Source organism: Clytia hemisphaerica, unplaced genomic scaffold, assembly GCF_902728285.1.
Source record: "Clytia hemisphaerica strain Z4C2 unplaced genomic scaffold, Clytia hemisphaerica genome assembly, whole genome shotgun sequence".
NCBI lineage: Eukaryota > Metazoa > Cnidaria > Hydrozoa > Leptothecata > Clytiidae > Clytia > Clytia hemisphaerica.
In genome coordinates, this window is record NW_027104406.1 from 353,084 (window position 1) to 377,814 (window position 24,731).

General features: G+C 33.4%; 3 protein-coding genes across 3 annotated transcripts; all 3 read left to right on the forward strand.

The window, feature by feature from the left end:
• The first annotated feature begins 866 nt into the window (after positions 1-866).
• LOC136820058 (V-type proton ATPase subunit F-like) lies at positions 867-3,571 on the forward strand. Its single transcript, XM_067076290.1, has 5 exons — positions 867-969; positions 1,405-1,486; positions 2,315-2,397; positions 2,546-2,668; positions 3,278-3,571. Exons 1-5 carry the CDS (start codon positions 922-924, stop codon positions 3,305-3,307), a joined length of 366 nt encoding a protein of 121 aa, XP_066932391.1. The 5' UTR covers positions 867-921; the 3' UTR covers positions 3,308-3,571.
• Positions 3,572-3,827: 256 nt separating this feature from the next.
• On the forward strand, positions 3,828-4,737 carry LOC136820050 (uncharacterized). Its single transcript, XM_067076284.1, has one exon. The coding sequence runs from the start codon at positions 3,852-3,854 to the stop codon at positions 4,500-4,502; it is 651 nt and encodes a 216-aa protein (XP_066932385.1). The 5' UTR covers positions 3,828-3,851; the 3' UTR covers positions 4,503-4,737.
• A 690-nt stretch (positions 4,738-5,427) lies between these two features.
• LOC136820022 (transmembrane protein 106B-like) lies at positions 5,428-12,864 on the forward strand. The gene is made up of 7 exons (XM_067076261.1): positions 5,428-6,112; positions 7,473-7,536; positions 8,419-8,581; positions 8,973-9,119; positions 9,614-9,666; positions 10,519-10,566; positions 10,963-12,864. Exons 1-7 carry the CDS (start codon positions 5,827-5,829, stop codon positions 11,108-11,110), a joined length of 909 nt encoding a protein of 302 aa, XP_066932362.1. The 5' UTR covers positions 5,428-5,826; the 3' UTR covers positions 11,111-12,864.
• The last annotated feature ends 11,867 nt before the right edge of the window (positions 12,865-24,731 follow it).

Consider the following 24,731-nt stretch of genomic DNA (forward strand, 5'->3'; position numbering starts at 1 on the left):
CCAATTTTCTACAAATAAAATTTTATCCATTTTTACATCTAATGTAGTAGCTTTCAACTTTAACCCATTGTATTTGCAACTGGTCACAGGACAGCTACAAATATGACCACATGCAAGGATATCCCTGATTGCCAGCCCATTTCTGAGAGGTTTGAATTGTGGGAAAAGTGTATTCTTCAAAATATAATAGTTTGATTTTAAAGAAATCAAACTTTAAATCAAACTTTTTGTCTCAAAAAGAGACTTATAGTTCAATTCTCTGCAAGTGGATACAATTAAAAGTTGATATTCCGAGTTTTGATCAATCTTTGAAAAAAATTACGGAATTGGCGTCAAGATTTATTTTTTTCTACTGAAAATAGAAAACATTTATTCTTGACAAATTCGACTAATTGGTGTATTTGTTTGATTGTTTGAAAGAAGATACCTTTCATGAAACACAGGATTTTCGAAAAAATTTGATGTGTCATTGGATTAGGGGTCACCTAAAATCTGGTGCCAAGCCATGCATTATATAACTCTTAAGATATCCCACTTGTATTAGATCTTACTATACTAAGAGTTAATTTTGGTGTTTCTTTTGTTTTGAGAAACAAGTCAAGACCTCTGATTGGGTTGACTATAGCTCTGTGTTGTATCAGGTGTATCTTGGGTGATTCAGCTAGTATACAAACTAAGAGTGGATAAGTTGATAAAATTTATGATTTCATGTCTTTTTTTTCAAAAAAAAAGTACTCAAAAGTTCCAGAAATCATAGGCACGTAAAAAGGGTACACAAATACCCTTATTAAGAGGTGCATGAAAATTAAACTCCTTTTAAATAAAGGGATGATAATAATAAAAGGAGTGCAAAAATTACTGAGATTAAGGTATCTAATATGTAATCTCTATTTTAAATTGCAGTTTTACAATATTAAAATAATGGCAAGATTACAAAAGGGGAAACTTCTTGCTGTCATTGGAGATCAGGTAAGAATTCTCGTCCTTTCAATTTTTTCATAATGATATATAGTGTTTAAATATTCTGAACAAATGGAAAATAGGACACTCTTTAGGGTACCTAAGGCTCTCTAAAATTGTTGCATGAGATGTCTGTTGCCTTTTTTTAAAGGTTTTAGCTTTTTCGGAAATGTTTCAATAAAGATCATTTCTAATTAAAATGGTTTAGTTGTGAAAAACTACTACCAAGTGCACAACTAAAAATTTAAGCACTTTCAGTTTAAAAAAAGAATGATGCAATAATAATGTGAACTATGATATGTTAGTAAAATTAGTTATTTATTTTTCATTTTTATTTTTATTTTGCATAAAGGTGAAATAAATTAAACTCAGTGTTAAACCTTGTATTTGTGCATTTAGTTTAACCAAGTGACTCTTTTTGATTATATTTCTATGTTTTTAAAGGATACATGCACTGGGTTTCTCCTTGGTGGAGTTGGAGAAGTTAATGCAAAAAGACAGAAAAACTTCTTTGTTGTCAATAAAGGTATTTTACTTCAGTTTTGAGCAATATTGGCTGGATGAAGATTCTTGTAACTCTCATGTATAAGTTTTTCTACAAAATGATTTTGAAAGTTTCCTTGCACAGCTAGTAATAACACACCACAACGAATCTAAACATAGTAACAAATCTGTACAAATTTATTTGTTTGTGTGACTTGCGGTCCCATCCTCCTTCGTGTTACTTGCTCTCATGCAAATTAATTAATTGCAACATATAAAAAAAAGGTAATAACTTTCACGGTTTTCCAATCATTTCGAAGTGAAGTAGAACGGTGGGATCGGAACTCAAATTTCACAAATTTCTAGTTGAAATAATTAACTATTAACATATGCGTCGTGTTTTAATCTTATCATGTTCTATTTACAGGAAGTAAAGGGATTAATTTTCAAGTGAACTAATCTTAGTAGGAAGAGTCTAAAATTTACTGAGTGACGCAATTTTTTACCCGAAATGATAACTATTCTTGCCGAAAGACAGGGTTGGTTGGCTCATATTCTGCCTGAAATAGTTAATGGTTTAGACATGAAGTTAATGGCTCAGACAAATATTAGGCATAATTCTAGAAAATTATGAAAATTATAATTTGGAGTGGCATTTTAATAAATGTTTTGGGGAGTGCTAATTTTGCGCCAAAATATGTCCTCTCTAAAACTAGTTCCCTTTTGGTAATTTTTATTGGAAAATGCTTTTGATTTTTAAAGCACTAAACAAAAAATCTTGACTTTAGAAGTGGCAGGGTTGTAAAAAGAAAATTCTTTATAGAACTGTCAAGGTTGTTAACTTTTTGATTTTATTCTGATTGACTTATAGATACAACCATTCATGATATAGAAGAGGCTTTCAACTCTTTTGTCAATAGACAAGATATTGCCATTGTCTTGATAACACAAAAGGTAAGGGTAGCCAGTTTTGTTGTCATAAAAGATTTTGCTTGTAAGACTAAGCAAGTTTGTTCTTATTTGAGGAAGTAAAATGATAAAAAACACTTCTTAAGAGTAATCAGATATTTTTTTCTATGAAATGATCTTTATTATTTGTTAGATTGCTGAGGAAATTCGCCATGTGATTGACAATCATACCTTACCTATTCCATCAGTTTTGGAAATTCCCTCCAAGGATTTCCCTTATGATTCTTCAAAGGATTCTATTCTGAAAAGAGCAAAGGTAAATATGGCCATTTCTCATTAATCATAGGTAATCAGTAGTGATTTCATTGGAATAACAGATAACCTTTGGCCAGACACGGGAACTCTAAAATTTTAAAATCGCAGGAAGTCCTTTCTATTGGAGAGTCTTCCATAGTTTTACATAGATCAAAATGATTCTGAAATTGCCTTTTGACTGGTCTTTGTGGTTTGTTGTCATGGTCAGAAAATCTATTGCCATCTTTGAAAAGAAAAGATTTAAGTAGAAGTTTGAAACTAGTGTATTATTCTTAGAATGAAAATTTAATAAATTTTCAATGCATGAACTCAAGGTTTCTTCTAAAGGTAAAAAAATGTACAACTGTAAAAGTTGAAAGAACATTGGATAGAAATTTCAGCAAAGTCAGGAAAAAACAATATAACTCTCCAAAAGAGACAAATCTTTGCTGAAAAAGAGTTGAGTAAATACATTTTTGACAAATTTTTGCTAAAAAAGGGTTGGGTAAATGCATTTGTCTTGTGACCAAATTTTGTTGTTTTCTTTACATGTTGTTGGCCCTGTAAACTCTGTGCACTCATTTATGTTTCAATTTGTGACTTAATCTTAATGTTTATTTTCTAATTTCAGGGAATGTTCAGTGCTGAAGACTTCAGATAGAAGTAGCAATTTTGTAAATTTAATGTTTTTAGTCAATTTATTGATATTACTGATCATTTATAAAGGCTAAGGCCAGTCACAATAATGAACTTTCAAGAAAAATTACCTTTTATATGACACAATGAAACAGCGGATTCAATCAATTATTGTTTTTTATGAATTAATTTATTTCTCTATATTATATTTACTCCTAAATTAGAAATATTGAGCATAAGCTGCTTTTATATTCTGAAAAAAATATATAACTATTATTGGTTGTTTGTGTTTGTTTGTAGTTGTTTTTTCTTTTTGTTTTCACTTGACCACTCAGGGCCACTTTAAAAGATGAAATCTTTGTGGAAAATCTTTAATTTTTGTTTGTAGATCATTTCTATCGACTATGAGTGGGTTTTTTAAATAGAAATACCATTTCTTATCCTCTATCAACAATTTTTTGACTGTTCTAGTTTATTTTAACCTGTTGATAAAATTTCTTTACCTTTATAAAAGTACACTGTAATTTTTCAACATACTCAAGCTCAATCTTTAATCTGTTTACTTTTAGATGGCAAGTAAATATATAATAAAACATAGAAATTTATTAAAACTAATAAGACCTTCAAGAATATGTTTGGCATCACAAAATCGTTTAATACACACTTCGCAGTGTACCTATAATGAGGACACACCAACTCCAGAATCATCAACACCAGTACAAAACAAACAATTTGCATTGAGTTTTGATGAGTATCAAACATTGAAGAAATCTTTAAGAAATAAACAAAGAGTTGCTGGCGTTCCTTTTGCTTTTGCAGCAATCACTGGAAGCTCAATGACCATGGCTTATATGTATCCAGATATGTTTGATGCAACTCCTGAAAGTGTCCAATTGGTGATGGGCTTAGATCCAGTCATGTTTACTGGTTTAACTGGATGTGTGAGTGGTTTAGCTGGATATGTTCTTGGTGTTAATTTATTCAAATTCTTTTGGGGAGTATTGAACAAAGAGTCGGCACAAAATTTACATGCTAGAGATACTGATTTTTTGAATCGTTTGGAGAAGTATAGATTCCAAGAGGATTCTAAATTTGAAGATGATTATTATGGTGAATCTATCAAGACTTTGAGTGATTACCGACAATGGGTACGCACTCACCAACAGAAGAAAACCACAAGTGAAAAATTTAAAAAGCAGGCTGATGAAAAATTGGCTTAGAGTCTCTGGCAAGACTTCGATTTGCCACAATTTAAAGAGAGAATATTAGAGTTGTTAACTGAAGTACATTATAATTACCCAAAAAACACATTTTTTTAGATTTAGGTTTTTAAAAAGGACATTAGATAGGAACTTTTTGTACAATTTGGATGGCGTAGACCTCTCCGGCTATTTTTAGTTTTGATGATAGAATCTTCTATTTTCATTATAAACAAATTTTAAGCTTGAAATTTGATATGACTGGCTGGCTAATAATGTCGAAACTTTTTCTGACATAGGTAAAATTTAAAGTTAAGACTTACGTTCTCTACAATTCGGATTTAGTTAGTGTAAAGTTTTTTTTGACTGTTCACGCGGGTTTATAAGCATCGAAGTGTAAAGTTCCACGATCTTTACAATTTTTACTAGCTGCTCGTCTGAGTCCTTGTGTATGAATATCATTTTAGAACAAAAGTTTATATGGGAAAGGTTACAACTTTAAAAAAATTCTGCTTTGACCTGCTGAAGTATGATATTATAAATAAATCAGAGAGGTCATTGATTTGTTTATAAATTTATTCCTACTGTCTTTGATACATCTGACATATGATGAAACCAGTGGTCAAATTTCGATATTCTATTAACTTCTTATGTTGTCAAAATCTAAAGTTATGTGTAGTATTTCATTTACAAAAGTCATAAACAATAGCTCATCTAAAAAAGTTATGTAATAGCGTTGCTTTTTTTAGTTGATCTTTTGAAAGACTCTTTTTATCCATGCTTTTCCTAGACGATTTATGTCTGTGATTCTTACTGAAGATGTAATCACATAAAGATGAACTTAGTTTTTAAAGGAAATTGGTGTTACCAATCATCTTTATGGTTTACCTAGGGGGTTTAAAATATGGTTTGGAACATACTTTTTATTCCATACTGACCTTTGTATTTGTTTGTTTATTTTAGTGGAAAAAGCAACAAAACTAAATAAAAAACATCAATATAAACAACGAAGAATGACATGTTTGTGATATCTTAAAAGCAACGAGTAGATCATTGGACTGAATTGTCTTTCACCAGGCTCAAATCACTGGATAAATCTGTTTTGGTCGTTCTGATAAGATGTCATTTTCGAAGGAGTTTGTTTAACATGTGGTTTTAATTTTGCAGAGTTTTAATAATTTTTTGAATCAGTAGTAACCACATTTTGAGATTGTTAACCTACTTCAGAGTATTGTACATTGGCGCATCGTCACTTGGATTCTGTACCAATATAACCATTCTATAAGGATTATTACTTCATTACTGACAATCGACGTTGATTGGCGATATAAAACCCAACAAAAAAATGATGAACAAAAGTTTGATATCAGACGATGTTGAAAGCGACTCTTTAACGTCAACTTATGAACATTTCGATCCTATTGATGAAGATCGCCAAATAAGTCCAATACGTCCTGAGATAAATACAGAGAAGCATCGATTACGTAAAGACATTAGTATCGACAGTCAATGCTCAAGTCATGGTACCGTCAGACGCTCGCACTCTCCCGAACTGCATAAATATGAAGAATTCTCGAATAAAATTAAACTGCAATGCCCGACCTGTAAAGGCAAAGGAAAATTAACTCAAGGTACATACTTGGACATTTTATTTTTTGCTAAGACCCTTTTTTGGTTCGTGAATACAGTACAGAGTTTTTCAGGAGAGGCTTTCAGTATTTTTCTGTAATTCAATCAAAAAGATTTTCTTATGTTTTTGACAGCGTTTTTCCCCCAACGTTTTTGAATTGATTATTCAACTGGCATTGCGAAGTCTCAAACATTCGGAAATTAACTTGAACATATTTTTTGGAAACCTATGTACCTTTATCATCCTTTTTGGACCTACCGCCGGGTGCCCCGGTGGAGGTTCTATAAATTAACCCATGTCCGTCCGTTCGTTCGTCCGTCCGTCCGTCCGTCCGTCCGTCTGTTACCAGCTTTTCTCAGGATTGGCTCATTAGTTTTTTCTGATTTTTTGCACAATGATGCAAAATGGGCAAATTTGGGCCAAAAACTACCTAAAAATAGGGTTTTTTGGACTTTGTGCAAAATCCTGTCATTACTTTTTTCTGATTTTTTGTACAAAGATGGAGGGCAAGATTCTCTAAAGAATGGTTGAAGTGTTTTTTCCCGGAAAATTCTTATTCGCCTTAAAAAACGGATTTTCGTATTTTGGGGGAAATTCCCTTTAACCAAATAAGAAAATATAGCTTTTCTCAATGTTGACTCGTTATTTTTTTCTAATTTTTTGCACAATGATGCAAAATGGCAATGCCTAAAATGTGTCTGAGCCCGATTTTCGAAAAAAAATATATTTGGGCAAATTTGGTCCAAAAACTGCCTAAAAATAGGGTTTTTTGGACTTTGTGCAAAATTCTGTCGCATTACTTTTTTCTGATTTTTTGTACAAAGATGGAGGGCAAGATTCTTTAAAGAATGGCTGAAGTGTTTTTTCCTGGAAAATTCTTATTCGCCTTAAAAGACGGATTTTCGTATTTTGGGGAAATTCCCTTCAACCAAATAAGAAAATATAGCTTTTCTCAATGTTGACTCATAATTTTTTTCTGATTTTTTTGCACAATGATGCAAAATGACAATGCCCAAAATGTGACGGAGCCAGATTTTTAAGGAAAATTTTTTTGGGCAAATTTGGGCCAAAAACAGCTTAAAAGGTTTTTTGGGTCTGAATGGTTTAAGTGATTTTCGTATTTGGGGTCATTCCTTTTTACCATTTTACATTATTCAACACACAAGCTTTATTTTTCCATTCTGAATTTTTGTACAATTATTGTCACTTTTTTCTTATTTTCATCTGATGTTAATAATTAGGTAGGTCCATTCAGCATGTTGCTTGTTAAGCTTTTATCGATATACCTACAGCCTTAACATGTAGCCTTAAGCAATGCAAAACTGAATTTGAGATCATTTTTAAATCAAATCTTTTTACAGGACAAGCAGATAGTATGGTGGCACTAATACCCGTTCGCGATAAAAGACTAAAACCAAGAAAAACGTATGTTCTTCAAAATTCTGCATTCTTCAATAAAAAAATTCATGATATGCACCATTGCAATGTCTTCTGACATTACATCACGTACCCATTAGCTGATTCGTTGTAAGTGACGTAAATCAGTCAATTCGTCACTTTCAACCAATCAGCTGTTGGGTCCGGGGAAGACATTGCAATGGTGCATATCATGAATAATGGGCTTTTCCAGGAATTTTCCGTACCCCTCCCTGTTGAGGATATCCATTGTTCGAGTTCCACAGTCCCCTGGATGTCTAGCTTTAAAAAAATACCCCCTGGATATCCGACCTGAAAAAGTGGATAAAAGTTTTGAGGATATCCATGCATTTTGTCCTTTACCCCCCTGGGCTTCCAAGCATTTTATTCTGTATCCTCTAGATATCCAGGTATTCTGTCCTATACCCTCTGAACATCCTGGCATTTTGTCCTTAACCCCTTCGATATCCTCTCCCTCTTATAAGGTCCAACCCCTTGAAATCCAGTTAGAATTGAACCCCCTGTATGTTGGATATCCTCAGTTCAAGGGAGGGGCACGGACTATTTCTGGAAAGCCCAATGCTTTTTTATAGGAAAATCTTACCCTTGAATTGACATACGTCTATTCTTTGTTTTTGAATTACTTTATCTTCCCCCATTTTGATAATTCACACTTTTGGGATAAAAAAAGCTTATTACTGGCTAAAACTTTATATTTAGAAGATGGTTACGTTGGAAGACGCCTCCAAAATTGTTGTTGTATTACTGAAATACATTTTCGTATACATTAACATCACCTTAAAAATTGTTAGCAAATCACTCACTCAAAAAATTAATACACTTATGATAAATTCAAGTTTTAAATCACACAATTTCAACTTCGTTTTATAGGAAATTATATCTGGGCATCACGTTTGTTGTTTGTATGATCGTCACTTTCCTGGTCACATTCTTCCTGTTGCCACGTTCAGTATCCATTGAGATCATTGGCACTGATACCAGGCATATTTACATGCCAGATAGTCTCAAGACTGTACCTTACATCGACGTCGCTGTAAGATTTTTTTGGTACTTTCTTATTTTTCAAATCAAATCAAATCGGCAGTAATAAATCGGTTTGATAAAAATAAGAAAGGAAAGCTTAATAAGTTTCCATTCTTAAATACCCTATCTCAAAAAGATAAAATCGGTGATGAAAAATCTCCTTTTTTGACTTGAAAACTTGTATTTGTTGGGTATAACAGAGGACTGGCACTTAGACCAGTCATGTAATCTTCTAATACTTCAGGCGTACAAACTTTCGCGAGCAGAAACTCGCGATTTTCACGAAAATGTCTGTTCGCGAAAGTTTGTACACCTAAAGTAGGCTATATATCTACCTATGTTTAGCAATTCTGATGTTTGTTTCAGTTTCTTTTTATAACTTTCGTTTTATTATTGATCAGGTCACATTCTCAATTAAGAACGATAATTTCTTCAAAGCTGACATTTCGAACATCAAGCAGGATATCAGTTGGAATCGTTTCATATTGAACTCGTCAGTTCTTGATGGCAACAAACCTTTCCAAGTCAACGGAAGGACACAACAAAATGTGAGTAAATTATATAAACGCAGGTTCTTTAGAAATAGTTTCCCCAAAAATATGTAGTAGACGATTCCCGTTTTTGAAGTAAGTAGGTAAGCTTGCAACCGCAGTCTGAGACGACCCGAAGGCTTCCTTTCCTCTAGCTGTCTACCCGAAGATAGGGGAGGGCGCCACTCCTTTCCCTGGATTTCTCCACTTACCCTTGATCCCTCTCTTTAATTGCAGAGCATCAAGTAGAGAGGCATCAAGTACGATTTTGGGAATCTTTGGTATGACCCGGCTGGGGAACGAACCCACAACCTTGCGCACCGTAGCTGGATGGATGATCAACATTCATGCTACGGCCGCTTTCTTTAGTGATTTCACAAACATCAAAAACACATTAAGATTCACATTTCTTAACTTCTTAACATAGCCTTTTAGTCCCCTAATATTCGGAGAGGGATTACAACTAGATGTGCTTCGTAAGATTTCAACATTTTATTCTATTTCATCTACAGCATACGATATTAACACGGCAAATATTCCAAGGTGATGTCAATATCAAAGTCAAGTAAGTGTAATTTTTAAGTATTGAATTTAAAAATAATGTTTTCTACGGAAATAACCCGGTTGTAGCCAGTAGTGGCAAATTTAAACTAGATAAAAGTTGTACAAAATTTGCCATTTGTGTTTCTGTAGAAAACATTACGTCATTAATATCATGAATTATTACTTTCACTGTTCAGTTTTAATTCGTCTTTAATTATTGTTTAACACTGCTTCGTCTGTCTGAGACTGCTAAATGATAAAAGTGGATGTCTTTGTGCATGCTTTTTTTATAAGAATATCTTCTATGAGAATATCAGCGTGAAAATTGGCCAAATCGTAAGAATACCCTAAGAATACCCTCTAGTAGGGTGAGGCTCACAGATTTTGATAAGAATATAGTCATTTTGTATTTGGTTAACAGAAAAAGCTGGTTCTTTTGTTAGACTTAAATTGAAACTTTTGGGCAGAATAATAATTTTAGCTCCCAATGTTTACTCAAAAGTCTCAAACTCCCAAATTGATCATTGTTTGTGTAAAAGTCAAGTCTGAAAAAGTAAGGCTACGTTTAAGAATATTTCACCCTCAATTTTGGTAATTTCTTAAGATTACTTGACCCTCATCCAAAGTACAATATTCTTTTAAAAAAAGCGTGTACATCTAAAGCAGAAATTTTGCCACTTATCAAAACTTACCCCCCCCTCCTTGAAAAAGACCTCCTCAACAGGGAGTATTCGGTTGTTGTTTTTCTGGAAAAGCCCAATGCATAAAAATCGAGAACTAAAGACCTAATGTCGCAACCAAGCACACCAAGTGTGGTGCACACCAGTTAAAAAGCATTATTTTTGAAAATTATTCATCTCTTTTTTTCTTGAAGACGTGTTTGTGCATTTGGTTGGAATTGGTCGCTGCTTGAAATGTTCGTGTAAGTATTTTGTATTTTTATTGCGTCATTTATATTTCGTAATTTTAATTTCGTTTCCACCAAAAAAAAATTCTGTATACTATCCGCTGCAATCTGTGTTGACGATTTTTAAAGCTTTTTTCACATGCACGTAAAATTTTACTTAAGACCTTGAAGGGTGGGGAATTTCCCTAAGCTTACGTAGTGTTTTAAGGCCTTATGTAGAGTTTGTTTACGTTCAAAAAGTTTTGAACGGAAGGAAAAGTCACGTAAGACCCTCTTAATCAACAAAAACTCTACATTATGTCGGGGAAATTCCCAAAAGACAGCCTTACGAACGATTTTCCGTAAGGTCCAAAGTGAAATTTTACACATATTTTCCTTCAGAGTTAAATATTTTACTAATTTACCTTTCAGGAACACGGCGACGGTCTCCTATTTATATCGAAGTGAACAGATTTCGGACACAAACTATGAATACGTTATATGTATGAACCAAACTGCTTATACGATGAGTGGAAGGAAAAGACGATCTAATACATCATTACAGCCCTTAAATCTATAACATTAGATTGGCTAACGCAAGAGTTATTTGTAAAAATTCTATTCACTTATTTGTTGGAGACGATGTAACTTTATTAGGACGATGTGTAGAATACAAGGCTTGTCTCTACCCGGGGGAGGGGGGTACTAGGGTTGCGAGCTGACGGACGGGGGGGGTGCCGCCCGACTTTCGAACTTTGGACCCTTACCGGGACTAAAAAGGAGAAAACAAAGGAAATTTTTTGGAATTTTACGACCATTACCGGGACAAATTTGACCAATTTTGACCAAATTTTGATCTTTCAGGGGGTAAAAAGTTGAAATGTTCCTATTTTTTTCCGACCCTTAGTGGGACTGAAATTAGATTTTCTGATTTTTCCGACCCTTAGTGGGACTTTAGATCTCCAAAAAAAGTACCTTTAAGGGCGGCACATACCGTACCCTCCATTTGCCTAATTACCCCCTCCCCCGGGTCTCTACGATTTGTGAGAACCGATCGTGTTTTTCTAACGATCCTCTTGCACATGTTGCTTAACGAAAAATCGAAGTTAATACAATCTCCATAAGCTGATTTAGCATCAGTTCTCAATTGATTTGATTGTAAGTTATGTTACATAAAAATTTTCATTTTTATTCCCGTATGACGTAATGGCATTTGATGCAAAACTTTTGTCGCTGATATTGATCGACTAACAACTGACTGCTACTTACATTAACATGTTGCAATACACAAACTCTAACTCTTATCGGATTAATTTAGATTTAAGATTAGATTTTATTTCGCCAATGAAACCCAAAATCAGCTGAGAGCAATCCCGAAACTGTCAATATTCGACCGATTTCGCACTGATAATATGAACTGGAAAATTTTCGTGAGGATTACTTTTCGCGATATTTATTTTCTTTTAAAGGTAGACTGGAGTCGTTTATAATGCGTGTAATACTAATAATAATAAAACAGGATTTAGTTTGTATAAACGACTGGAAGAATCCGGTGTTCCAGCCTTATAGATACAGGGGCTAGCTACGCAGAAACTTGCGTAGCGAGAAAACAATTTATCAAGCAATAACAAACTCTCAAAACAAAATCAACTCAAATGAAAAACTTTCAATACACAAATCCACACACATGTTTTTCTCAAGAATTATTTTGAGCAGGAAAAAATTATAATTGCAAATATTGACACTTTTCTTTTATTTGGAGTTAGTGCGCAAAGGTTTCTAGACGACTTAAATTGTTCCCTTTATTACTTTTTGCTTTATTTCTACTATGTATGAATTAGTCGTCTAGCTTGCTAGACTATTTAAAGGCGAAAATTTGCGAAAACGCGAAATTTGAGTCTCGCAGAGATTAAGGCAATTAAAGTATTTTTGTGTGAATTTTTTCTTTGGTTTGTTATTTTTGAATTTTTGTTGCGATTTCAGTCCTTCATCCTTTATTTGTATGTGTAATAATTATTATTGGCCAAAAATATTGAACGGCTGAATTCTAATATAACACATAATTGGTCCATGCCAAAATGAAGACCGGGCCCATAAGACAGGCTATTATTTGCAATAAAATCATCTTATGGAGAAAGGAACGATATTTTATAGAAAATTTTTTAAAGAATTAACAACCCTTAAAAATATTGTAGCCTAAAATTCTCGTAATTTATTTTTATACAGTAGTGTGTACTTTGTTTTAACATTTTTAAGTTTCGTAATATTGTATTCTGTTTGTAAAAAGTTTCGGAATAATATAAACGTGACCAAATTTAGCAATTATGATGATGAATACTTATCTATGGGTCGGACTTCTTTTCAAACCTTTTAGGACCAAAGGAAGAAGAAAATTGCACTTCTCAGGTCCACCGGACCCAAAAAAACCCTTTTCACAATCATGTAGTTTTCGAAAGTGTATATCTTAGCTTGTCGTGAAATTAGCCCCCTCCCCCACGTCTGTCAGCTAGCTTGATTCTTTCGAACCTAAGACGTCATCGGAAACTGAAAACCTTTTAAAGCTTTACTGGCTGAAGGTATTACTGCCTTCTTCTTTAATCAGATTAAATTTCGGGGGAGCGAAAAAATCACGAAATTTTCTGGATTTAATTTCGCGAGTCAGAGTTTTGAAAAATTTCGCGAATAAGCCTGAAAACAGCTGAAAAAATAGCCATTTTATGCCACAAATAGAGACTTTGGGCTGGTTTGTCCAACGAAAATTTATTTTTAAATTTTGTGATGGATTTAATTTCGCGAGTCGGTCATTTCACGCGTTTTCGCGAGTTTTAATTTCGCAAAAATTAATCCGAGTAAAGATATTGTCTTTGCAAAAAAAAGGAAATGGTAATCTCATTAAAATCCCTCATGTTAATTTAAGCGATAATTGATTCGATCAAATTTGAGTAATTATTTCGAAAGATTGATATTACCATAGTAATTTTCGCATACCTTATATAAATAGCTTTTCCATTTCATAGTTATATTTTTTGTATATGTTATTTATTAGAAAGCTGGAAAACACAGCCGCTAACTTTCATTTTATGTATTAAAACAGTACGGTATGAGTTTTAAACCAATTAAAGCAAAGGACCAAGATAAATTTCAAAACATGGATGATAAAGAATTGAAATTCGAATACAGTGTTGTCAAATATCAATACCAATGCGCTCGTAACGATTTATGGAAACAAAAAACCACGCTCAAAAGACTAAAAATGGTTGAAGAAATTCGCAAAGAATCAAAACCCAACAATAATTTTGTTGGTAGCGACAATTTAACGAAAGATGTGGAACAGAGAAAAGCTTTGAACCAAGTGCTTGTCACCTTGCAACAGAGACTTAGAAACTTGAATTCAGAGTTGAAAGGATTAGTTCGTCAACGTAATGCAATACAAGACCAAAATTTCAAAATGGAGGACCAAATTGATCAAATTGTAGCTAGTAAAATTAGAGCTAGTAAAAATCGCTCGAAATCTGTACCTGATGGTATTAAAAAATCACATTCTGATCCAAATGTCTTTTTAACCAGCTCTTTAGGAACCTCACCTACTAGTCTAGGAGTACTACAACCAAGAGCTAGGCTAGGATCTGCTTTGACAGCAAACAAAAAGATGCAACTTCCTTCTATTAAGACAACTATCAAATTGAAAATGAACTTAATGGCGTTGAAAAAGAAAGCGCAAATGAAAATTGAGGACCGGAAAAATGGGGAGGACGTGAAGAATGATTTTATACCGTTCCCTAAGTTATCAACGCGTGGTTCGAGCAGGTTCAACCATAGAAGAGGTTCTTGTAGAATCTGAGGTTTGTTGAAAATTCTGCCATGTTGGATTTATTATGTGTGAAATGGTGGGATTGAAATGCGCAAGATTGCAAGATTGATCAATGTTTTACTAATTTAAAAATCATATTTTGTCATTTACGCCAATTGACTTTTAAGCGACTAAAATACTAGCAATTTCATAAAATCTAAATGTTATAGCTTCGCACTTGGTCTACCAGTAGTTGGTTGGTTTCCAAAGGGACGTCATAGATAAAGACTTTTTAACTCGTACGGTGATGAATTTGAATTTTAAAGTTGTACTGAGGCATGTGTATGAGAAGTAACTTCAGTACGTAACGCACAGTGTAGCCTGGGGTCCACTTCAAGCTTTTTTTAGACTGGATGGTGCTATTAAGTGACCCGGTAGTATATGGTAATATGCTTTAGCTTAGGTGGTCAGATTTTTGTTGTTTTTGCCAGGTAAAAAATGAATGAAGCAATGTTTTTATTTGAAAATAAGGGATTCAAAATCTGTTTGTTTCTCATTCTTAATTATATTTTTCAACTTCAAATAGCTTTTTTTGTTATTTGGATTTTAAACATTTTTTTTCAAAATGGCAACCTCGTCAAAGGCTCCTAGTACGTACAGTGTGTTCTAAATAAAGCGGACAAATTTTTGAATTAAGTAAAATCGTATAGTTTATGTAAAATTTTATGATTTGTATACTTTATACTCCAATCTTCAAAACCTATTCAATCATATCATGCTTTATCTCAATAACTGCATTTCTGTGTTAGTCATTCTCCCCTTCGAGTTCTACTTTAAAAAAAATCATAGTTGGTAGGTCCATTGAGTTTCGAGCCCGAAGGGCTACATTATATGGCCCCCAAAATGGAGGTTTTGCCTTCATGAGCCATATGTTTGTACTTTAAAACCTGAGAAAGCTTAAGATTCAATCCTAACACATTTCTCTTGAGTCCGAAAAAAGAAAAATACCAAAATGTCATTTTTAACATTTTCTTCTTCCTTTTTTTTTCAAAAATTAGTTTCAAAATTTCCTTTTTTTGAACTAAAAGCGTAAAAAGTCAAACAAGATTTGAAGTTAACCCCTAAAAACTGGGTAACTCTGGAAAGTATAAACGTATACCAACATATCAACTCAGTAATTAAAAGTTTTAATTTCACGGTAAAATTAACATTAGAGAATTATTGTTTTGGTATAATTTTTTTTGCTAAATTATCTAAAAACTAATTATTTTATCGTGTCATTAATTTGAGACAGGTTTAAGTGATGGGTTTTTAACAATTTCAATCTAATTGAATCGACGTTTTGGGGGCCACTAACCTCCGTTTTGACAACCATTTGTATGAAGATAAAGAGAAAAGTAAATTTTGACTTTTTTAAGTCGTAAAGCGTTGCCTCCATACCTATTGATAGTAATTTGATGTCGGTGCTATGCTTTTTGATTAAGATATTGAAAAAAACTAAACCTCCGTTTTGGGGCCATTAGAAAAATGTGACTCAACTTTGACTGAAAAATAATCATACAAAAACCTTTATTTGAAAAGAATTTTCTTTTGGGAAAGAAACTAGACATGTCGAAGCTTAATTCATAAGAAAAAATTTTAATGTTCCCTATTTTCTGAATTCACTGGAAAGATTTCAATTTGGATAGACGTTTTGGGGGCCACATACTGTAGAGGTGAAACTTTAACACTTCTCAGGCAAGAGAAATTGAAAGAAATAGCTCGATGCTCGTAACCATCGTTTGTGGGATCATTTGAGGATTGGTGATTTCGAGAAAAATATTCAACTCGTTCCTTCCAAAAAAATCAAACCACATCGTACGATAAAAACAATCTATTTACTATTTACGATGTCATGAATGCCACCGCAATCAAAGCTCATTAAAACAACAAAAGATGTCTGATGTTAAGGTTTTTATGCTGTTGACAAACAAAACAGAGATATCAAGTGGCAATGATATTTCTTACTTGTTTTCGAGGCAGAGACAAATAGTTTATTTGACCTTTTGAAGTTGTAAATGCTGTTTTTGATTGGGGAATATGGCAGAACAAGAACGTTATATGGATGGAAATCAAGCATTTCCACATCAAGAATTTTTCGACAACCAGAGTGAACCAAATCATAAAACAACCGCTTCAGACAACGCAAATGTAGAAACAAACATAGCACGATCAGAAAACCGGTCACAGTCTGATTTGATTAACGAATTACTATCAGAAAATGCATGAGGAGCTACGTAATGAAAATTTGAGGCTTAAACAGCAACTTGTAGAAAATAAAACAAAAGAAAATGATTTGAAATCTCTTAAACTGACTTGCACCGAATTGAATGTTCAAGATAGGACGATTGAGCAAAATGCTACTGTGACTATGGCAAATGAAAATGCAGCTCAAAAAGCTACGGAAGGTAGCCGCAAAATGACACCAAAATCTGCCTTAGTATCCATGGAGAAAAGAGTCGCTGATAGGGAATAACCAAATTCTTTGAAGGAAAGGTTTCAGAAACGGATTTGTACAATAGTTACCAAGAATGGTACGAAGATATTTCTGATCGAATCGCCCGGAATATCCTTCTTATCTATGAAAATTATGTATTCTCGTTAAATCGTATGAAAGCGTTCCGTACTATTCCAGAGAGAAACATCTAAAAAAAGGCCATAGAGAAAATGCTAAACAACATTCTGCTCGTCCCGATAACAAAAGTCTGGTTTTCGATATCACAAATGATAAATGTAGTTGGTTCAGCGATCAGGGCGTAGTAGCATTTGTTTTGAATCCCAAATATGCCAAACATTACCCTGAGTATCAGAGGTTAAGTTTTCGAAGAATGTATTAACCTCTGAAGACCGATAATAGAAATTTTATCGCGCATGCGTCAATCTAATCATTGTAGAAAGAATCAAAGATGAAGAGCAAATAATACCTTATTAATGTCTAGCAAACTGTATCAGTATGCAGTTTACTATCTACGAATTCCCCAGAAACCTCCAAGTGTAATCGAAGTGAGTTTCTTTCGAAAGAAATCTTTTACATGATCCCCAAATGTATAACAGTAATTACTAAACTATTAATTATGGAAATGTCACTTTCAATTGAATGGAAATAATAGACATACTTTATGTTATGATTCTCTATCACTGACTCTTTTTAAAAAGCATTGATGATATTTTTTGTTGTGTTTTCAACGACGGGAATAAAAATATCGACTATGACGCTCATCCAAGATCTTGGATGGTCGTCATGGTTACTTTTGTCTTCGTTGATTGCGCGCTGAATAGAATCTCGATTCGTCGGCACAGCGTAAATATATGATTTTGAGCTGTGCTTTTCACGGTAGCCAAACATAGTATGCAAATGTCACCAGGAGGGAATAATTCATGGTATTTCAAAGACACCGAAAGGTTGCTACAGGGAAGAAATCTTCTCATTGGAACCAAATACTCCTTATCATAAGGAAAAAAACGTGCATTGCATTGGCAACAAAGAAGCCGTTTGTGACTCCGAATTTTTCAGAGCCGCGATTAATGGAGGGTGCATCAAAGTTCCTTGAGGGAAAGGAATAACGAGACCTATCAAGATTGGTATGAGTATCTATCAGAAAGATTGTCTGATAATATTCCTCTTATTCATGAAGATTTCATACTGGTTAAATATTCACTAGATCCTTTTGAGGCTGATAACGGGTGCTCTCTCCACTACGGGGAAATTGGACGAGAATCTCATGACGCAAGTTTCGAAATAGAAGAGTATGAAGGAGGATGGCTTGGTAAAGTAGACGAATCTGTTGTGTGGATATTGCATCCTTAACGTTCAGATGACGTCTTGCAAATGTCACATACCAAAAATGGTGATTGGGTATCAACTTCGACGAAAAGAAGATGGAAAGGAGCAACCATCCTTCTCCATGATCGCATTTGCAGCAAAGGCACCTGGTAGATTTCCAAATCATCAAGAAATTCGAATCCTAGAGGGAGTCAATAAATTCTTGGAAGGGAAGGAAACATTATGACTCATTTTTTCGCAACTCATGTGGAATGGTACCAGTATCTTATAACGAAGTTGCCCTGGGGTGTACAAGGTATATATTCAAGAGCTGGAAGATTCGTATTCATGAAGAAAAAGTGCACCGGATTTGAACTGCAAAATTTAGTCGTAGATAGCTCTCATGATTATGAACTAGCTTATGTTTTGCATAAACGCACAAAAAACTTTGGCGAGATGCACAAAGGAAAAGATGGTGAATGGATTTCTAACGTTCCTAAAGGCTTCCACTATGAAAAATTTGAATATGAATATTATAATGGCTGTGCAAAAAGACAATAAAATTTGACTAATTAAAATTGTTTGCAAACTTTTTGCTCGACGCTTTTTTCAAGTATGTATCGTACGTAATGTTTGGTTGAAGCAGAACAAAGTTGATACCGAGCTACAGAAAGGTTTTTTGACGTCTATATTATAATACGCTTAAATCGGAACTCTCCCATTCTCGCATGAGGCTTTTTCGCTAGCGATTTTTAAATACACGGCAATTTTTTTCGCGCCTTTTTGATTGTATATTCAATTCTATTCGCCAAGTGCACTTCCATTCAAGAGAGCACATTTCTCCTTGATGGAGAAACACAACACTGACTGTGCAATAGCACTATCAGCATAATTTATAGTTAAAAAAAAAAGTTTATGTCGGTTATGAAATAATTTTGATTCACATGGGAATACGTCGAAGATAAAATTTGAGTTTTCAAAAAGACATCATATTTATGATCACCCTTGAGATTAATAAAGCTCCGATGACATTTCCCTTCTATTTGATACTCTGATAAAAACATTTCAATTTAATGGACTTGACAATATGAGAAAAGTTGATGACTTATTCCCAATTCAATTATGAAATTTTTTAATCAATGTTTGCTATTTTTTGTTCTATTGAGATAGCAAAATGAAAACGCTTTTACTTACGCATTGAGTTTAATTGTTAAATAATTGTTGACTCTGTTAAGAGGTATTGAAAAAAGGCACTCTTTATATTCCAACGTAAAGCACTGTGGTCTTTGGAGTGATCGGTGTTGCCAAGTACCTCTAATACTGAATTTGAATTTCTATTTGTTTTTTATCTTCATCCTTGCGTGAGGAAAATAATAGTCTTTCCTCTCCCAAAAACCCCAAAAAAAGCACGTTTAAAGTATGACCGATTTCTCGCGAGAAATTTTTAACTCAATTTTCACCAATATTTGCATGAGCATTATTTTTAGCGAGTCAAGAACATTATTGTTTGAAGGTTTTCAACAAAAGAAATTATGACAAATTTATACAATTTAATAAGGAGAAGAAAAATCAAAAGTCAACTAAAAATACTTTCACCATATTTCTTAATGTGCATTAATTTTAGTGTCCCCTTAAAAATTTTAAACATCAATTTTTACGAAAAAGGCCTAAATTTAAGAACATTTCTTCTCGCAAAATAAGTACATTTGTATACAAATCCCTACAAGTTTCTGAAAAATAGAAAAGCGAGCGAAGCGAGCGTATTAAAAGGAGTAAGAAGTCGTCTCGGACGACGCCGGGACGGCTAGTTATATCCTAATTCGCTTCGCTCAAACGGATATAACTTATTTTCTTTTTGAACAAACTAGGGAATCAAGTATTCAATATGGATTGCCGTGTATTTCGAAAGCACTGAACACGAGTAATTATAAGTGACTAGAAATAATAGAGTATACAAATAACTAGTATATTGGAAGCAAAACCTTTCCTGATATAAAGAGAAATCAAATGTCTGTAAAAATTTTTTACAATCCTACAGGCGTCGTTAGCTGAATAGATCTTTTTGCTAATAGACCGTCTTCACTCCGGATGAAAAACCTGTCTCTCCACGTAGGCGAAAGTAGGAGTTCTCATTTTGAGCTATTTTGACAGGGGAAAACCGTAAGTTTGCTAACGCCCTGTTAAATATTCCTATTCAAATAGTACAAGTGTTTCAACTGAAGAAAAATATAACATGTTAAATATTTTGCTGATTATCTGAAGCTACTTTCGTTTAAGACTAGAGATTAGGGTGTGTCAGTGAACTAATACACGCACTGATAATCTAATTTTTTGTTGATCATTTATCTTGTATGAGGATACGGTTCACTGATTTGATACGATGAAAAATAGCTGTTAAGGTACCTCTGGGAATTATATGTATATCTATAAATCAATATAACTTATATCCATATGGGACTACTGTATTGAGAAATCGTGAGATCATATAGTTATTAAGGTTCCTTGGAGAATATATATTATTATCTATTAGCCATAAAGTTTCTATTCATACGGGAGTAATGTTAGAGAGAATTAGCTAAAATGTTTGTAACTATTCCCTAGTGTATTCATAAAAGAAAATACATTGCTTTTGGACTTTTTAAAAAGGAATTTTGATATGAAAAGCTTACAGTTTTTTCCTGAAACAAATTCATAGTCAAAATTTCAAGTTTACTTTGTAAAAAATTACAAATTACGGAAAACCTTTTAACAACTTTTTATATAAGAATGTACTCTATAAGAATATTTATAATTAAATGACATTCGGTTTATATTATGCAATTGATTTTAAAACTTGAAACTCTCGAAGGAGAATGAAGCCAATTATTTCCAGTTTAAGCCCTGTGTCTTGCGTGGTTTACACACAAACGCCAGATTGAAAGGTAATTCCATCGCCAGATTTCGAAAAATGCACTGCATAAAACCAAAGAAAAATGCTAGAAAATCAAAATTAGTCCCGCAAAAAACGCCAATTTCATACCATCGTACCGGGAAAATAAGTTCCGCGGAAGTTAATTCCCTTAACCCTTTTAAGTGCCACGGTCATTTAAAAAAAGTTTTTTAAAGGGACTCCTGGGTTGTAGCTTAAAGTTACCCCAATATCATAAAAACAAACTTCCTGAAATATTAGCATCCAATTATCTTCCATTAGCTTACAATCTCAAAATTTTAATTTTGGTTATTACTCGATTTCCAAGAATTTGAAATGACCCGGCAGTGAAATGTTTTTTTTTCTCGAGGATACACAAACCAAGTTAGCAGCTAAAATATAAAATAGACTACAAAGCCCTTTTCTATACGGAAAAAAATTCTAGTGCTAGAGCCAACCTAACCTATCTCCCACGCCGCCTTTCTCTACAAAATTGATAATGTTAGAATTAGACATTTGTGAGGCAAATTACACATACCCAATTTTTCGATATTTGCACCAACTTAAATGACAATTTCTCCATTTTAAAAAGATTAATGTATAACTTTTTTATATGTCCTGTTAAACCTACCTTTTTAGAATTTGAAAATCGAAAAATTGAAATGAAAAAATTAAATGAAGAAGAAAACGAAGAGTTTTTATTATCGAAGAAGAGTATTTCACCTTTCAAAGCCCTAATCTCGGTAAAAATCAAACATTTTGGAATTTTTTTTGGTTCAGGTGATGTATCTATTTAGTATCTAAAAATACAATTTCGGAAAATTTTTGTGGAAGTATCTTTCCTTTAAAAAATCTCCAAAAAACCTAATTTTCTCCACTAAATTTCCATACGAAAACAGCTATAACTTGGGATGTAGCCAAATAGTGGCATGGACCTTAATAAAACGTCATAAAGACGCTATTCATATACTTTTCACAAAAAAGCCTAATCTCCTTAAGGAAATCATTTTATTGTTTCAAACTTTTTTTAAGTTAATGATAAATAATTTCTTTATTTAGATTTTTTCGGACAATTTTGAAACAATAAAATGATTTCCTTAAGGAGATTAGGCTTTTTTGTGAAAAGTATATGAATAGCGTCTTTATGACGTTTTATCAAGGTCCACCATGCCACACTTATTCCTTAATTACTCATGATGTAATTACTTAAATTCATTTTTTCAAAAGCAATTACTTGTTCTTAAACATGTCAAAGAAGCGAAAACATAAAGTTTTATCTTCAAATTCTGAAATTGATTTTTCACTATGACCAGAGCCCTTAAGTTGATTTTAGGGAGAAAAAATCCAGAAAGTTGGTACAAATGGCTTCGAAGACAACTTTGTAAAATGTAAACCACAGCACAGGAGTCAGTTGTAAGTTTTATACTTTTTCATTACATTTTTGGTTTTTTTTGGATCAATACAATATCATGCCCTGAAAAGCTTCAATGACCCAGGAGTCCCTTTAAGAAAATCGGAAGTTCATACTTTAAAGGCTTATATCTCTGGATCTAAAAGGAGTTAGAAGCGCGTTAGTAGCTCAATGGATAGCTCGTTGACCAAAAATGGTCAAAAAATGGTCAAAAAATGGTCAAAAAACGGTCAAAAAACGGTCAAAATCTCAAAAAAGTCGATCTTTGTCGAATTTTTGCATTTTTTTGACTTTTTGGCTCAAAGTCTTGCTGGAAAGACTCACTTTTGATTTTTTTTTTTTGCTTGACCATGAAGCACAATCCAAATCCTACGCGTTGGACCAAAATAACGATTTCAAACTCAAACTGGGCATAACCTATACCTTAGCCAATGTCCAATATACTCGACATTGGTACTTAAAGGGCTAAGGTATTTAAATATATTTCAAGAAATGCTGTAAATGAAGCTGATGAAAAGTTGTCTTTGACGACGTCTGGGACCGCTAGTTTTTTAACAAGGACAATTATAAATATCAACTCGAGAAAGAGACATTGATAGTACGTATTGAAAAAAGGGCACAAGTCAGCATGTAACTAATGTTTTATCAAAGTAACTCCTTAAAAGGGTCTATGGCAGCGGAGAGGGGGAGGCTGAGAACACGTTTTTTTTCAAAATAAAAAGGAAAATTACTAATCAGGCCAAATTGTTCTTGTAGGGCTAAAATTCAAAAACGGCGCCACGGTGGTGCCTCCTTAGTCAGTATATGAGATAACCCTTTCAAAGTAGATCCGGACCCCTGCTTAAAGATTTTATTTTAACACAAGTGTTCCCGTTTCATATCGGACACATATTTCATATCAGGGCAGTGTCTACCTATTGTTATATTGTGCTTGCATAAGCAAAAAATGTTTTTGTTTTCCTCTTTCTGACCAATCTTGCTCCACATCCGTATCGATCCAATGTGAAAAAGCTTGTTAATTTATATTGATGAGTAAGCAAACGTTATCACCAGTTATCACTCTTATTTAAAAACAAAACCTTTAAGGGAGATTTCAATTTGGATTATTTCTAAGGCTAATAAGATTAGCATTGAAAAGGTCAAAACGCTAAAAAAGAAACCATCATCAATGACATTACTATAATTGTCATAAAGATGTGTATATTTGTATCTTACAAAACACGACATTTATTCATTATCTCCTATGAAAGTCCAAGGTATTGAGATAGATTTTTAGGTAAATTTTGTTGTCTCAAATAGCTTTCTGTAAAGCTCTTCAAGCAAACAAATCGAGCTTTATTTACTAAAGTATCTTCGGTAAAAAACGAAGGTAACCGAACAATTTGGAGCTTCATCTTTGATTTGTGCCTGGCAACAAAAGCAACCTCAGTCAAATCCCAATTAAAAGTTAATCCACTGTTCTCAGATTTGCAATCATGTAGTATATGTTCTTTTCTTGTCTGTAAATCATATAAGTACACCTTATCTTTTGACAAAGAGTGGTTAGTAAATTCCAAATGTGATCCAAAAATGAATTGTTTATCCAAAACATGAATAAGATTTTCAAAAATCAAAAGCGGGTAATTAGATATAACAGTTTTCGTATAAATGACCTCGTTCGAATGATTGATATGAAAGAATTTGATTGATTTGGTAGTATCTTGATCACTGCCAATTATGACAATGAATTTAGAATCAGAATGGTGCATAATGTGAGATTCTAAACGTTCCCCATTTTCAAGCTTCACATTTTCGGTTAAAAATTGATCACCAGTAAAAAGATAGCCATACAAGATTTCTAATCCGAATTTGTCCTGTTGAATAAAGAATCTGTCAGCATTGAAGTCAAATGAGAAAGACTTGTCATCATATTCAACACTAGTTGGTGCAGCACTTCCAAATGCAAGATGTTTCAAATGGGTTAATCTTGCTTCATCATCATAAAGGAGCAAATCTACCACAAATTCCGAACTTCCAGTCAAAACCATAAGCACCAATAAATGACCATATTCCTTTGTTTTTGATAATTGAGCATGTTCCAGTCTTTGGAATGTAGGAAAAGCTAATTCTAAAAGGTTATCTTCAGTGTCTTGAAAGGTTGCCTTGACCAGGGTTTTGGCAGGTGCTCCAAAAAGATGTTTCAAGGTACCAGTACGAATCATTATATGTTGTTCCCCAGTCTCTTTATTCCTGGCAGATTTCAAGATCAAAAACCAACGGTTGTGTACAGGACAGTAAGGTGCGCTGTGGT